General features: G+C 35.6%; 1 protein-coding gene across 3 annotated transcripts; it reads left to right on the plus strand.

Annotated features, from left to right (window-relative positions):
* The first annotated feature begins 2053 nt into the window (after positions 1-2053).
* On the plus strand, positions 2054-6251 carry LOC108457466 (metal-nicotianamine transporter YSL3-like). 3 transcript variants are annotated; one of them, XM_017756544.2, is made up of 10 exons: positions 2092-2644; positions 2738-2764; positions 2871-2933; positions 3040-3435; positions 3550-3722; positions 3865-3962; positions 4085-4219; positions 4315-4504; positions 4585-4699; positions 5006-6251. In XM_017756544.2, the coding sequence occupies exons 4-10, from the start codon at positions 3069-3071 to the stop codon at positions 5932-5934; spliced, it is 2007 nt and encodes a 668-aa protein (XP_017612033.2). In that variant the 5' UTR covers positions 2092-2644; positions 2738-2764; positions 2871-2933; positions 3040-3068; the 3' UTR covers positions 5935-6251. The 3 variants fall into 3 exon arrangements, with proteins under 3 accessions (XP_052874886.1, XP_017612033.2, XP_052874887.1); XM_053018926.1 differs by having other exon boundaries at positions 2054-2764; XM_053018927.1 differs by lacking the exon at positions 2738-2764.
* The last annotated feature ends 8752 nt before the right edge of the window (positions 6252-15003 follow it).

The raw sequence follows: 15003 nt of genomic DNA on the forward strand, positions 1-15003 counted from the left end.
AAATAGGAAGATAATGCTATTAACACAGTTAAACTCACGATCTCTTATACTAACAATAATATTAATATTAATTGAATTAAGACTCAATAAATCAGAATTTAACTACTTTGAATGAAGAGAATAGAAAGAGAAAAATAGAAAGAAATAAATGAAAAAGATTTATTTAAAAATTTTCTTTATAGTTTACCCATTATTTACGGTAACGTGGGAATACTGCCATCTATGGGAGCGCAACCAATAAATATTCGAGAGGAAGCCCAGTTTCTCTAGGGAGAGCGTTGCAACCACGCTCGACAATAACACCATTGGAATCACAAAATAGCCCACTTCTGAGAGACATCTAAGGCCATGCTTTGTTATGATGCCAATAGAAAATCAACTCCAATACTCAATCTCGATCTCTCACGGTGCTTACCCTTTTCTGATTCTTTGACCCTCGTAAAATTTTTACTTTATTTACAATGTTACCATTGAATTATATTGGTTTTTTCATTTTGATCTCTAATTTTTTTTTCAATTTAGATTTTTCTTCCAATTATCTTAAAAAGATGAATCTTGGTCGATAAAAACGTGATACTTGATAATTAAGACAAAGTTATTATTTAAATTAGATTAGGATAAATGTATTCATTAAAATTTTATATAAAAATTAAATAATTTTAGATTGAAATGATAAAGTTAAATATTTAAAATTTATTGTTTCATGTTTCAATTCTTATTATAATAAAGTTTTTATTAATTTTATATAAAAATATCAAATGATAGAAATATTTTCGTAATAATATAACTTATTTTATATATTAAAAGATATTTTAATAAATTTTCTTCTAAGTAAATATCGAGCTAACTTATGATTTAAGAGTTTAAATTTGTTTTAAGAATTGAAATGAAAAATCTAAATGCTCGAATTAATGCCCAACATTTTAAGGATTACTCGGTCAAACATTTTGAAAGTGTTCAAAATGTTTGGCCTTGGCTGATCTATTTGAAAAGTTTAACCTTTATTTAATCTCTTTAATAAAAGTTTAACTCTTAGTAACAATTAAAAGGGTAGACGATTACTTACTAATGTGGGACAGGTTAGGCGAGGTATTGGTTAGGCTGTTCATGTTCATTTTGTGGTCATGATTCGGAAGATACTCTCCCTGTTTTGAGAGATTGTTCACCTGCGAAGGAAGTTTTGCTGCATTTAGTGCCTGAAAATCAACAAAATAAGTTTTTTTCGACGATTCATTGAAGTGGTTAAAGTCAAACTTATCTTTACAATTGGAATTGTCTATCGTAAGAGTTAATTTGTCTTACTTTTTTGGTTTGATCATTTGGCGTATTTGGAAAAATAAAAATTTATTTATTTTTCAAGGTTTATCTTGGAGTACTTTTAAGACCGTAAAAGTTTCCTATAGTTAGGCTAGACAGTATAATAATACCCACAAGAAGGACTCGCTTAGAATGCATGAGTTGTCCCTTAATCATCATCTATTAGGTAATTGGTTTCACTTAAATATTGATGGAGCAGCCAATGGCAAGAAAGGATTCACATTTGCTAGTGGAGTTCTGCGAAATTAGGTTGGGGATTGGATCTTGGGTTATAATCATTATCTAGAGGAATGTTCAATGTTTGACGTGAGTTTTGGGGCTATTCTAGATGGACTGCTTATTCTACATGGACGAGGATATGATAGAGTATTAATCCATACGGATAGCCTAAAGATGATCAAAGCTATTGAAGATAGACAATCGACTATTTCTAATTTAACTTTGGTTAAAAGAATCAAACAGTTAAAATAATAAAAACAATGGATTTTCAGGTATTTTCTTAGGAAGGATAATTGAGTGGCTGATGAGCTTGCTAAATTGACCTCTAATAGTAAGGAAGTTTTGCTGATTTTCGAAGAGGCTTATGAGTTATTACTAAATTTATGTTAGAATAAAACAAGTGATTTATTTACTTCTAGTAGTATAATGTACTTATTTTGGTTTTGTTTTTCAAAAAAAATTACCAAATTAAGTATCTAACCATATACAAATAACTATAATTTAGTGGGTAAATCATAAATAAAACTTTTTAAATTTTTATATTTATTAATATTGTAAACATATATTACTATTCAAGTGAATAATATGTTTGTCACCCATTATTATTCCAATTGATAAAGGCCACCCGCTTTTCCATAGTAGAGCCGCTTTCAAAGCCAAAGGTGTGGGACTAGTTCCGTTGAATCTCTTTGAAAGGACCTCCCTTTCCATTTCCATCCCACACTTCCTTCTCTCTGCAAATTTGTAGCTGAACTTAATGGGAGTCAACGTAAAGAATCAAACTTAATGGCTACCGAATGAATGTACTACAAAAGCTAACTTTGTACTACTGCTTTGCAGTACAGGCAACGGTTCTTGAAAGTCTTTAAACTCCTTTTGGTGGGGGTTAGTAAACCGTGGGTCGCTTTAATATAAGACTCTGCAAATCGTGCCAAATCCAAAAGTCTCGAATTGCTGATTTTGAGATACCCGTTTTGAAGATTGTTAGGGTCTTGTTTCAGATGCGGAATTCAATGCTCTTTGTGATTTTGATATTTGCATTGAATTAAATTTATTTATCGTTTTGGCTTTTCGCGAAGCGTGTGGTTCGCTCGTGGTCCTTTTAGAGGTATTTATTACTGCTGCCTCGACCATTGAACTGAAATACTCAAAACTTAGATTTTTTGGATATTTTCTTCATTGTATTTGGAGCTTTCTGCAGGTCAACTCGAGGAAGGACACTCTTAAGGTGAGAAATGAGTAAAGTAATTTATCACTTTTATGGCGTGTTCTTAGATTAAGCAAAGAAAAACAAAAACTGAAATCCCAAGTTGACATTGTTTAATGAATTCTAGTTAATATGAAACAAGTTTGCTGAGCTGAACTTTGGCAAGAAGAAGTACAAGCTGATCATCAAGGTAAGATCTTTCAGTGGCTGCATGAGTTGTCCATGTAATTTTATTGTAGTATTTGTTTTCTCTTTGAACTGGGCCTGAAAAAAATGAGTTTTGATGGTTGAATTAGACTAGCAAGCCAAGAACCAGATTTTATCAATGGGGAACATGAACATGGAGGAGATGAAAGAAATTGAAAGGGTTGAGAAAGATGATTTAGAAGAGAGGATTGATGAGCAAGAAGAGTTGAAGAGAATTGCACCTTGGACGAAACAGATAACAATTAGAGGACTCATTGCTAGCCTTCTTATTGGTATCATGTACAGTGTGATAGTGATGAAGCTCAATCTCACAACTGGGCTAGTTCCGAATCTTAATGTCTCGGCCGCTCTGCTTGCCTTTGTATTGGTCGGGTCATGGACAAAGTTGCTGCAAAAGGTTGGATTTGTTTCAACTCCATTCACTAGACAAGAGAATACTATAATTCAGACTTGTGCAGTTGCTTGTTATAGTATTGCTGTTGGAGGTATTGTTGTCTGCAATCAGTTCCCGGTTTCATTTTGGATGAGTTTATTGATTAATTGGATACCAATCCACCTGATTTTCTTGTTTTTTGTTTTCCATCAATTTTTCAATGCAGGTGGTTTTGGATCTTATCTGTTGGGTTTAAACAGGAAGACATATGAACAAGCAGGAGTTGATGCCGTAGGTAATAATCCTGGGAGCATTAAGGAACCTGGGATCGGTTGGATGACTGGGTTTCTCTTTGTGAGCTGCTTTGTTGGGCTTCTGGCATTGGTTCCTCTAAGAAAGGTATGCATGTTTCTTTTACTTCCCTTCCTTTCTATTCTGTGTTTCCAAGATAGGTTGATGATAGTTAATCTGCTGTGATATCAGTGACTCTTAGTCGGTAATCTGGGTCTTAATTTTCTAATTCTAATTTTTGTTATTTCAGATTATGATAATCGACTACAAATTAGCTTACCCAAGTGGAACTGCTACAGCTGTTTTGATTAATGGGTTTCATACTCCCAAAGGAGACAAAAATGCTAAGTATGAATCTACTGTTCAGAACTCTTTATGAATCTACTGTTCAGAACTCTTTTCTTTTCTAGTTAGAAATGAAACAGGTTTTGAGTGTGGCGTAACTCAAGCTTGTAATGATTCATCTTCAGGAAGCAGGTTCATGGGTTTCTGAAATTCTTTTCATTTAGTTTCCTCTGGGCTTTCTTCCAATGGTTCTATGCAGGTGGAGATTCATGTGGATTTTCTCAGTTTCCCACATTTGGCTTGAAAGCCTGGAAAAACTCGTACGGGATCCAGCTTTCTTATTGTCTATGTTTGTCATCTTTCCACCAATACATCTCTTGCCATAATCATTGATTCAAGAACTTCAATTTTGCAGATTTTACTTTGATTTCAGTATGACTTACATAGGAGCAGGAATGATCTGTCCACATCTAGTAAACTTATCTTTGCTCCTTGGTGCGGTGCTTTCTTGGGGAGTAATGTGGCCACTGATCGGTGGGCTCAAGGGAGAGTGGTTCCCTGCAACATTACCTGAAAGCAGCATGAAGAGTCTAAATGGTTACAAGGTTTGCAGAGCTTCTCTCTTAATAATATCTTGACACCAATATCGATACGCATTTCTCACTGGTTTCCATTTATCATGCAGGTTTTTATTTCTATTGCTTTGATCCTGGGGGATGGACTCTATAATTTTCTGAAGATACTGTTCTTCACTGCTAGAAACATTCACGCTAAAGTGAAAAATAGCAACCATAAAACATGTAAGTTAGCTACTTTCTAAAATGTTCTTTTCTTTGGCTCCTCTCCAGTTTGTTACTTTGATTGCGCCATCTCCTATGGAACTAGAAAGGACTGTTTTCGATTTACAAGGGTACTTAAGCAATTCAGATCTTTTGTTTTCATGGTTCATTTTTTTATGACAAGACATGTAAAATGGAGTTCATTTGATTTTTGAGTGCTAAACCTGATACGGGTGATCATGTTTTCATGGATCATTGGAGAATAAAAACCTCATTAACTTTCTTAGGGAACACCAGCTTCACTAACTTCCTTTACTTGTCATGCAGCTCCCAATAACCAGAAACAGCTTCCAGATGATCTTCATCGAAATGAACTATTCAATAGAGAGAGCATTCCTATTTGGGTAGCATGTGCAGGATACACCTTTTTTTCTGTCATTTCCGTCATTGTAATCCCTCAGATGTTCCCCGAGCTGAAATGGTATTACGTAGTTGTTGCTTACATTCTTGCACCCTCTTTGAGCTTCTGCAATGCTTATGGTGCTGGTCTGACTGACATGAACATGGCCTATAATTACGGAAAAGTAGCCCTCTTCGTGCTTGCTGCCTTGTCCGGAAAGGAAAATGGTGTGGTTGCTGGACTCGTGGGCTGTGGTCTTATTAAATCCATTGTTTCAATCTCATCTGATTTGATGCATGATTTCAAGACCGGTCACCTAACTCTCACTTCTCCAAGATCCATGCTTCTCAGCCAGGCTATAGGGACTGCCATCGGCTGCATTGTAGCTCCTCTTACATTCTTTCTCTTCTATAAAGCTTTTGATCTGGGGAACCCTGATGGTGAGTACAAAGCCCCATATGCTCTCATTTACCGAAATATGGCAATTCTTGGTGTTCAAGGCTTCTCTGCCCTTCCCCAGTATTGTTTGCAGCTCTGCTATGGGTTTTTTTCCTTTGCGATAGCAGCCAACTTGTTGAGAGATTTTTCTCCCAAGAATATCGGGAAATGGATTCCCCTTCCAATGGCAATGGCTGTGCCTTTCCTTGTTGGTGCTTATTTTGCAATTGATATGTGTGTGGGGAGTTTGGCTGTTTTTGCATGGCACAAGCTAAATCGAAAGAAGGCCAGTTTGATGGTTCCTGCTGTCGCTTCTGGCTTGATATGCGGAGATGGGCTGTGGCTTCTTCCTTCATCAATCCTTGCTTTGTTTAAGGTTCGTCCTCCAATCTGCATGACATTCTTGGCAACAACATAGACTATGTTAATAACACAGAGAAAGATAAGAGAGTTGGCAGGCCTATTTAGTTACATTTTACAAAAACAAACTTTGTTGTAGTTGGAAACAAAAAAAAAAAAAAAAATGAATTCTGACCAGTATAGTGTTCGATAGACGATAGACAATCTGTGTCTTCTAGTAATAGGTAAAAGACATTTAGATATGTATCTATGATGTTCTAAAGTAACACACCTTATATTATATGAGCTTGAAGCCTCAGGAAAAGAGTTAGTTCTCATGCATATCAGTTGTAACAAAATCCAGCTTAGATGAAGAATAAAGAGCTATTCAATAAAGGGTTCCGAATTCAAGCAAAGCAACTATTCTGTTACTTGTACCTTTGTGTATTGTCATTCAGACAAATTGGTTGTCTTGTTGGATACAGTTTTCTTAAAGTTGTTCTAATTGTCTTGTTCATACTTCAAAATATATGGAACTCTGTTTGCTTATATATATACTGGTACCTTCTAAGAGCTGTTAGTGCTGAAAAACCGGACCATCCGATGGAACCATTTTAACCTGGAACTGGAGGCATGTCCAATCCCATGTGTATATTGAAATCGAATTTTCACCAGATACAATCTTCTTAAAGTTGTACTAAAATCCTTTTTGCTTATATATGCTTATACTTTATAAGGGCTAAAAACCGGACCGTACAGTTGGACTGTTTCAGTTACTGGTATTATGTCTGAAGCCATGCCATTATGATTATTTTTGCATTATTTCTGAAACCATAAACCTTTTTTTTTTTTTTGGGGGGATAGCAGAATGTGAATAACAGCTACATATCCAGAAATTGTTAGCAAAGGAAACAATGCTGCAAGTGTACTATACCAGGAGGAGGAATGAATTTTCTTCAAGTCAACAGCAAAAGCTTTTGGTTTCTCGTGAATTTAAGATCCAACTGGAAGATTCACAGTTTTTTGTGCCATTTAGAGATTTTGTTTTTTTTTTTTTTTTTTGGGGGGTTGGTTCTGAAGATTAAACAATGGAAGGACAAAATTTTCTCATTGATGGGATTAAAATTTAGGAGTTAAAAAGTATATTTCAGTCTATGACAGAAAAGTAAGGTTAGACCGGAGTTTGTGTGGAATTCATTTGATTTTTTTTTTTTTTTTGTATTACTGACACTTGGAATTTTTTTTAAAGTTGTATTCAAGTTTTATAATTTTTACTGAAACCTGTGGTACTTTGGATAAAACCTAAACTAGCTCATCTATTTAAGCTATTCAAAGTTTCAAACTTGATTTTCTGCAGTGCTTTGAGCTGTTAATATGTATTAAAAATGAAATATTTAATGATATGATAGAAACACCAAATCAATTTGAAAGTTCAGTAAATATATGAAAAATATAATTATATTGATTTTATTATTGTTAAATTTAATTCTGAAAATAATAATTGTTTAACATAAACATAATATACATATGTATAGAGGTGCTTAAACAGTTAATCGAACCGAACTAGTGTTAGTTGAATTAATTAATCTTTTAATATTTTAAATATTAACCAAATTGAAATTAAAAAAATAACCAAATTGAAATTTATATGTTTTAAATTTTTTGGTTAAAATAATATATAAATTGATAATATTTATTTGACCGAATTATTCAATTAAAACTACATATAATTTGTAATATTAATTGTTAAATTTTGTTAATTATGTTAATTACTTGATTTTGAACTAAATTAACGATAACTAATCTTTTAAAAAATTATTAATCAACTTCGATGTAATTAGATCGTTTAACCGATCGATTAATCGAATTAGATCGGTTTAGCCAGTTAATTCGATTTTAATAGAAATTTGAATATCCCTACATATATATGAAATTTATATAATATTATAAAATATTAATGTATTAAAATTTATATAAATATTACCCTACATATATTTTTTAAAGAAAATATTATTAATAGGAATACAAAGACATGTCATATAGTACAAACCATGAATAAACTATTTCTCTAGAATAATTAAAAGAGAGAGAGATAAAATGACTGAAAGTGACAACACTGGAATGCTGAAATTTGTGTCTTAACCTTGCCATAATCAAATCAACTTGACGATGAACATTAATCAGCTAAAAAAATAATCACCAAAAGCCCCAAGAGACCTACTACATCGGCAATGCACAAAAAGTCAAGTTTCAAATAACTTATCATTCTCATCTTAAATCTATCACCATCACTATAATCTATCATGATAAAAATCTTTCTAGAACAGATCCTAATAGATTTGGGGCACGCTTATATCAACAAATATTACATATACCCAAAATAAAATAAAACTATGAAATTGTGATAAAAACCATCATAATATAGATTAAAATTAAAAACAAAATAAAAATATGAATAATGAAAAAAGCATGACCAGTAATCAACCCGAAGATCGGAGCTTCCTCAGAGACGCGCTTTGCCCGTGTTTTTCATCTGTTGGGACTAGGGTTTTTTAGGGTTAGGGTGGGTTAGGTTTTTTATGGTTTAGGGTTAGGTTTTTTAAGGTTTATGGTTTTTGTAAGGGTTTAATTAATTAAATTAGGTGTAAGATTAATTAATTAAATTAGGATGTAAGATTAATTAATTAAATTAAATATTAATTAAAAATCAATTAAATTCGGGTTTATGGTTAAGTAATTAAATTTGTGTTTAGGGTTTTGGAAAAAAATATATGCAATATAAATTATGTATTAGTGTATTTAAAATAAATTTTTGGTTTTTTTTTCTTCAGTAGTATCTAGAAAAAAATTTTAAGAATAAGTTTTTGAAGAAATAGTATCCAAAACGCTTTAAGCAGGATGCACTGTCAGCAAAATTACTGAAAAATGCTCCAATGTAGACGTTTTTTTTCTATAGTGGTATCTGAGAAAATAATTTTGAGATGACGTTTCTAAAAAAATAGTGTAAAAAACGCTTTAAGCAGGATGCACTGTCAGCAAAAGTACTGAAAAAGCTCCTACGTGGACGCTCTTTTGATACTGTGGTATCTGAAAAAATAATTGTGAGATGACATTTCTGAACAAATAGTGTCAAAAACGCTTCAAGCAGATGCACTTTCAGCAAAATTATTGAGAAAAGCTCCCACGTGGACACGCTCTTTTTCTACAGTAGTTCCTATTTGGCCCTAGACTATAAATGAGCCAAATTTCATTCTCAGGCTACATAAGTTACAGCAAGAGAAACTGAGGTTAAAATAGAATAAAAACTAAATATGAGTGAATGTATTAGTGCTGTTATTTACTATGATGGTGAGGTCCATGACACCGAGAACGGTGTTGTTTTTTTATCAGAGAACACAGCGCGACTGGTTTTTAACCGGAACATAGATTTGACAGAAGAAAAAGAATTAGACGTAAAATCTTCGAAATGACTCCAATAAAAGTTTTATCTATTAAGTATCGATTTTGTGATTCGGTTGATCCCGTGAGATATGACTCATTCGACATCAAAGGTCCTCGTAGCTTGGAGGCAATGGTGGAGGCTCATCTTGCTAGTGGATCACCCTACCTCGAGTTATATGTACAATTTGCATCGTCAAATTATGCATTTGCGACTTCAACACTACTATTATTCAAGAGGAATACACGTCCTCTGCCCGAGACTCTGCTAGTGGGTGGCAAAACACGGAAGCGTCCGTGTTTTGTAACAATATGGAATACACAACCTCTGGCCGAGACTCCGTTAGTGCATGGGACATGCACCTCGGTGGGTCGACGTTTGATACTGACAATACATACTGGGGAACGGCATCAACTACTAGTGGTTGGCAATCAACATCTGATTGGGGACGTTATGAAACGTCCACAAGAAGGGACTATTTACTCCCAACGACGTCCACCGACAAGGGAACCTCGTTCGTTACAGATGATGGTGAGTCGGATGATGAGTCCGATGTGGATCCACCTCGAGAGCCCGGGCTCGATGGTGCAGAAGTTGCATTATTGTCTGAACCGGAGTCTACTCCAACCATACCCGAAGATGTTGAAGGTGGTTCAGATGAATAAGAAGAAGATCCACGATTCAACTCGCCTCCAGCCCACATGCATAATGTCGATCTATTTCAAGATGATACGTTGGAGTTTCCAGATTTATCACACAAAAGGCGTGACCGAATAAGTTCATCATTGGATTCGGGTGAACTGGAAGTTGGTAAGGTGTTTTCCAATAAAGATAGTTTTATAGGTATATTGAAACAACATAGCATTATGGACGGGGTTAACTATAGCATGGTTAAATCCAAAACCGATAAGTTTGAGGCCAAGTGTGCAGTGAAAAACAACACATGTTCATGGAAATTTATGGTCTCGTTAAGGAAAAAGACAAACTTGTAGGAGATTAAAAAGTACAAAGGTCTACATAAATGTGTTGGCGGTACAGTTTCACTCAAATTCTAGGGTTTCTGAATAATATTGTCATTACGTAATGTTGCATTATTTAACGTACTTTGTTTACAGGTGTTTCAGAAGATCATCCAAAGATGGATTTAAATATGTTAGCTGACTTAATACTACCGATGATGAAGGCAGATCCCAGGACTTCAGTGCCGGTCTTAATTGTCAATATTCGTAGCCAATTAAAGTACACACCCTCTTACCGCAATACTTGGATAGCTAAGCAAAAGGCATTGGAAAAGATGCATGGTGAGTGGGATGCTTCATATAATGAATTGTGGCAGTGGTGTCAGGTGCTGGACAAATATGTCCTAGGTTGCATAACAAACCTTGAAACGACACCTGCGTACTACAACAACCGATTGTTCCATGGATGCCAAGTGTTCAAGTGTCTCTTCTGGAGCTTTAAGCAATGCCAAGACGCATTTTTATACTGCAAGGTGTTGGTACAAATTGACGGTACATTTATGTATAGTAGATATACCCATCGACTACTGCTAGCTGTGGCATAAGATGGCAATGGGAGAATCCTTCCAATTGCGTTTGCAATAACACCAGGAGAGTCAGTTGATGACTAGGAATTCTTTCTTTCTAAGCTAAGGAGGCATTTTTGTCCCCAACCTGGCATCTGCGTTATATCGGATCGGGGCACCGGAATACTAGCATCAATTGAGTGTCAGGGTAACCTATGGCATCGCACACACCATCGGTATTGCCTAAGGCACGTTGTATCAAACTATTATGGGCAATTTCGATCTACAAGTGAACGACGACAAGTTACTAACATGGGTATTTAATCTTTACTAATATAATTTCTTTTGTAATATTCAATTTATTCTGAATGGAAGAGTGGTATGTAATTTTTGCTATCATCTTATATTCGCAGGGTATGAGATAAATAAGGACCTTTTTATGAGATGCTGGCAGTTTTGCGTTCAGTTAATAAAGAAGGCCATGGCTACCTTTGTAACATACCTTTCGAACAGTGGACACAAGCATACGGCAGCGACCTACGATATGGTCAAATGACCTCGAACTTAGCTAAATGCATAAATTCTATTCTAAAAGGAACGCGTCATTTACCGATAACATCGATTATGGGAGAGACGTATTTTCGTTTAGCAGTACTATTTCCGAAGCGAGCAGCAAGGTATAAAGGCGAAATGCAAAGAGGCCATGTATGGTGTGCGAAGGTATTGCAAGAAATTAACAAGGCGAAGGCACGGGCCAACACCATGCACACAGTATGTCATGATTACGACAACCTATGGTTTTGTGTGACGGAGTTTGACAGACCAAACCAAGGTATTGTTGGCTGGCAATATTGTGTACACTTGACAAATAGGACCTACGACTGTGGGAGGTTTGACATACTTCGTTATCCATACGCTCATGTAATTGCAGCTTGTCAGAATCTCCGTCTGGATCCCATGAGCTATGTCGACGAAGTGTACAAAATAGAATACATGTACAACGTATGGAGACACATATTCCCACCGGTCCCAGATGAACGTAAATGGCCGTCTGTATCGCTTGCTCCGTTTAAGTTGTTATCGGATAGAGATTTGCATCGTAAACCAAAGGGTCAACCTTGCTCGACTAAAATACGTAATAATATGGATATTCGAGAAACAATCAACCAACACAAGTTGTGCGGATGGTGTAGGAACCCAGGCCATACAACTCGATTATATCCAAATCGGAATAGTTGATAGTTGTTGTAATAAAATTATGTTGCATTATTTACATTTTATTAAAATGATGGAAAACATAAAAAATATTTCCTTATTCAAAACATCATTTATTTTATTACAAATATAAAAGAGTAAATTATAATTAAAATACTAAAACAACTTTTATTTTATTACAAATATAAAAGAGTAAATTATAATTAAAATATTAAAAATAGTTTTATTTTATTAAATGAAAGAATATAAAAAAGTTTATACAAGTATATTAAAAAAAGTCAATGTTGGTGTCGGTCGGAATCAGTGCCACATGGGGGTCATCGACGGTTACGCGCTGGATTCCCCTTGGTTCAGGTTCCGAAGAGGGTTCTGGTTGCGTCGGCGGGGATTATGGTTCATCCGGCTGGAGATCTAGTTGTGGGTGTTGGGAGGATGAGCTACATTGATAGAATAATGACTGCGGAGGTGTTTGCATCACCCATGGCGGAGGTGTTTGAATCCCATAGGCAATGGGGATTAGTAAAAAGAAGAGCTCCCCGACAGCGCCTCGTGCGACGGCGGCCTATAGATCGGCAGTTGATTCAGAGTAATTGGGAACGGAGATGAACCGAGCCATGCATTCCAACCTGCCATAGGACTGGAAAAAGGAAACATATAAGGGTTAGGATATATATAAGAGCTAGGATACGCGCCTGGCATAATCTGAATAGGTTGTGATATGGGTGTCGTCGGTTGAAGTGTTGGGCCCAGTGACTGTGTGGGCACTATTGATGGGCCAACTGATTGTATGGGCATTGTTGATGGGCCCGAGTCGTTATCCCTTCTTCTTGGATTTAAAGGGCCTTGTCGTTCCTTTTGGACACGAATTTGTCGTCTCCTCTCTTCTTCGGACAGTAAATATGGCTTTCTATGGATCCTAAACCATGGCATGTATTCCGGCAAGCACGCTAACTCAGGAACGATGATCAGTTCCCGAGTAGGTATATAATCATACCGATTCTCTCACATTTCAATATATGCTGAGTGGAATCTCGGCCAATCCGTATGCAACTGCCGTAAGTCTATTTTGTACTCATCATCGAGCACCTCAGGTGCCACGGGAATCAGCTGTCGAAAGCCAAATTTCCGTAATACTCGATCTGACTGGTGGATCTCCACGATAGCATAGTTGACCAATGGGACCTTCACGTGCCAAACGTTCAGATTTTGAAATAATTCATCCGAAATTACTGCTGAAATTGCCGGATCCTCGTATGGTGTCCATTGAAACTATATGAATATAATAAAAATATTAGTTGTATACATAATACTAAATACTAAATACTAAATACTAAATACTAAATATTAAATACTAAATACGAAATAAGTATTTTATTATCTATATATATTTTATTTAAAACTTACTTGTGCTTCCGACCGTTGGTCTAATAGAAGCCGTATATCTGCAAGAGATGTAGGTTTTCCAACATAACTCGCCGAATGGTTCCACCTAATTAAATAAATTTTTAGCATACAATTATGTTTTAAATCTACGTAATAATTATAAAATCTAATTTAAAATTTACCTTGTTATAAGTGGAAATGTATATGGCTGGTCCACTCGATGACGTAAAAAAGAAAAGCGAAATCATGCCCATGATTGCAGTAGTGATAGGCAACCTCCTATTTTGGCTTTGTTCGGTCGCGTCGCCCCGCACATCTCCCGGTACAATGTTGCTAACACGGCAAAACTAAGTTCACCATCTGCTGCGTCATCTCAGATGTACGCGATTTCGTGACAAGTCTGACATTAGATAACCTCTGATCATCTCAAGAATGTATGCCCGAGCATATCATATTCTTTATAGTTCAGTCCAATCATTATCCAGCTCCGGAAATGTGTTTCGTAACTAGCTCATCTTGATCCGACCTCCATTAATATTGTCCGGAATAGCACCCAAAAGCTCGTAACATACGGCGCCACAATCAGCAGAATAAGCAGACCCAGTGACCACGTACCCATCCACCGGCAATTCCAATTGCAACTCCACGTCTTCCAAAGTGATAGTACACTTTCCGCATGGAAGATGGAAAGTGTGCGTCTCGAGTTTCCACCTCTCTATAAACGCACTGATTAGTTTTGGGTCCAACTTGCACCCCTGGCCTATCGTGGCCACGTGCCAAAAACTCGCGTCCCGCAGGTAACCCTCTATCAACGGTGATGGAGGACCAGACATATTACGAATATAGCATTGCAACTCTCGATCTACAGACTGTTATAAAAAATTATAAAATTAAAATTAAATTTGCATAAATGAAAAAAAATATTAAATTGTATTGAAAAATTAATTAAAATTGTATAAATTAAAAAAATATTAAATACTATTGACATATTAAAATTATCACTTACCATCATTTGATCGACGGAGATGTGTTTATTATCGAGATGAATTAATTCCCTTTCTATTGCAAAAATTTAATTTAAAATACAACTATTCAAAAAAATTAAATAGAGCTTTTTTGCAAAAATTAAAGAGAGCTTTGAGAAAATTTGAGAGAATATGAGAGAATTTTTTGAAGAATTTGAGAGAATTTGAGAGAATTTGGATAGGAGGATTTTTTTGTGTAAAAAGTCAAGGGGATGGGGGGTTTTATATATATATGTTTTTTATCGTTGGGCGCCCAACGGTCAAATTTTTGACAGTTTGAAAAACACGGGCAAAGCGCGTCCCTGAGGAAGCGCTTTGTCCACATCAGCACAAATTGCGTCCTTAGGGAAGCGTTTTCTGCTGATGTGGACAAAGCTTTCCTCAAGACGCGCTTATCGGCAAATACCGACTTCGCTACCGACGTGGACACGATTTCCCAGTTTTCGGCCTATTCCAATAAATAATTAAGAAATCGACCCATTTTCGTAAAAAAAGTTGGAAATGGGCCTTTATTGGTAAAATACCCATTATATTATATGAATAATAATATACGGTTTATAG

This window comes from Gossypium arboreum, chromosome 9 (genome assembly GCF_025698485.1).
Source record: "Gossypium arboreum isolate Shixiya-1 chromosome 9, ASM2569848v2, whole genome shotgun sequence".
Lineage (NCBI taxonomy): Eukaryota > Viridiplantae > Streptophyta > Magnoliopsida > Malvales > Malvaceae > Gossypium > Gossypium arboreum.

Bases quoted from the DNA above. Each gene is read 5' to 3' on its own strand.
- LOC108457466 (XM_053018926.1), top strand. From the start codon at position 3,069: ATGGGGAACATGAACATGGAGGAGATGAAAGAAATTGAAAGGGTTGAG. The intron at 3,723-3,864 runs GTATGCATGTTT...TTGTTATTTCAG, and splicing joins CATTGGTTCCTCTAAGAAAG to ATTATGATAATCGACTACAA. The intron at 4,700-5,005 runs GTAAGTTAGCTA...CTTGTCATGCAG, and splicing joins AAATAGCAACCATAAAACAT to CTCCCAATAACCAGAAACAG.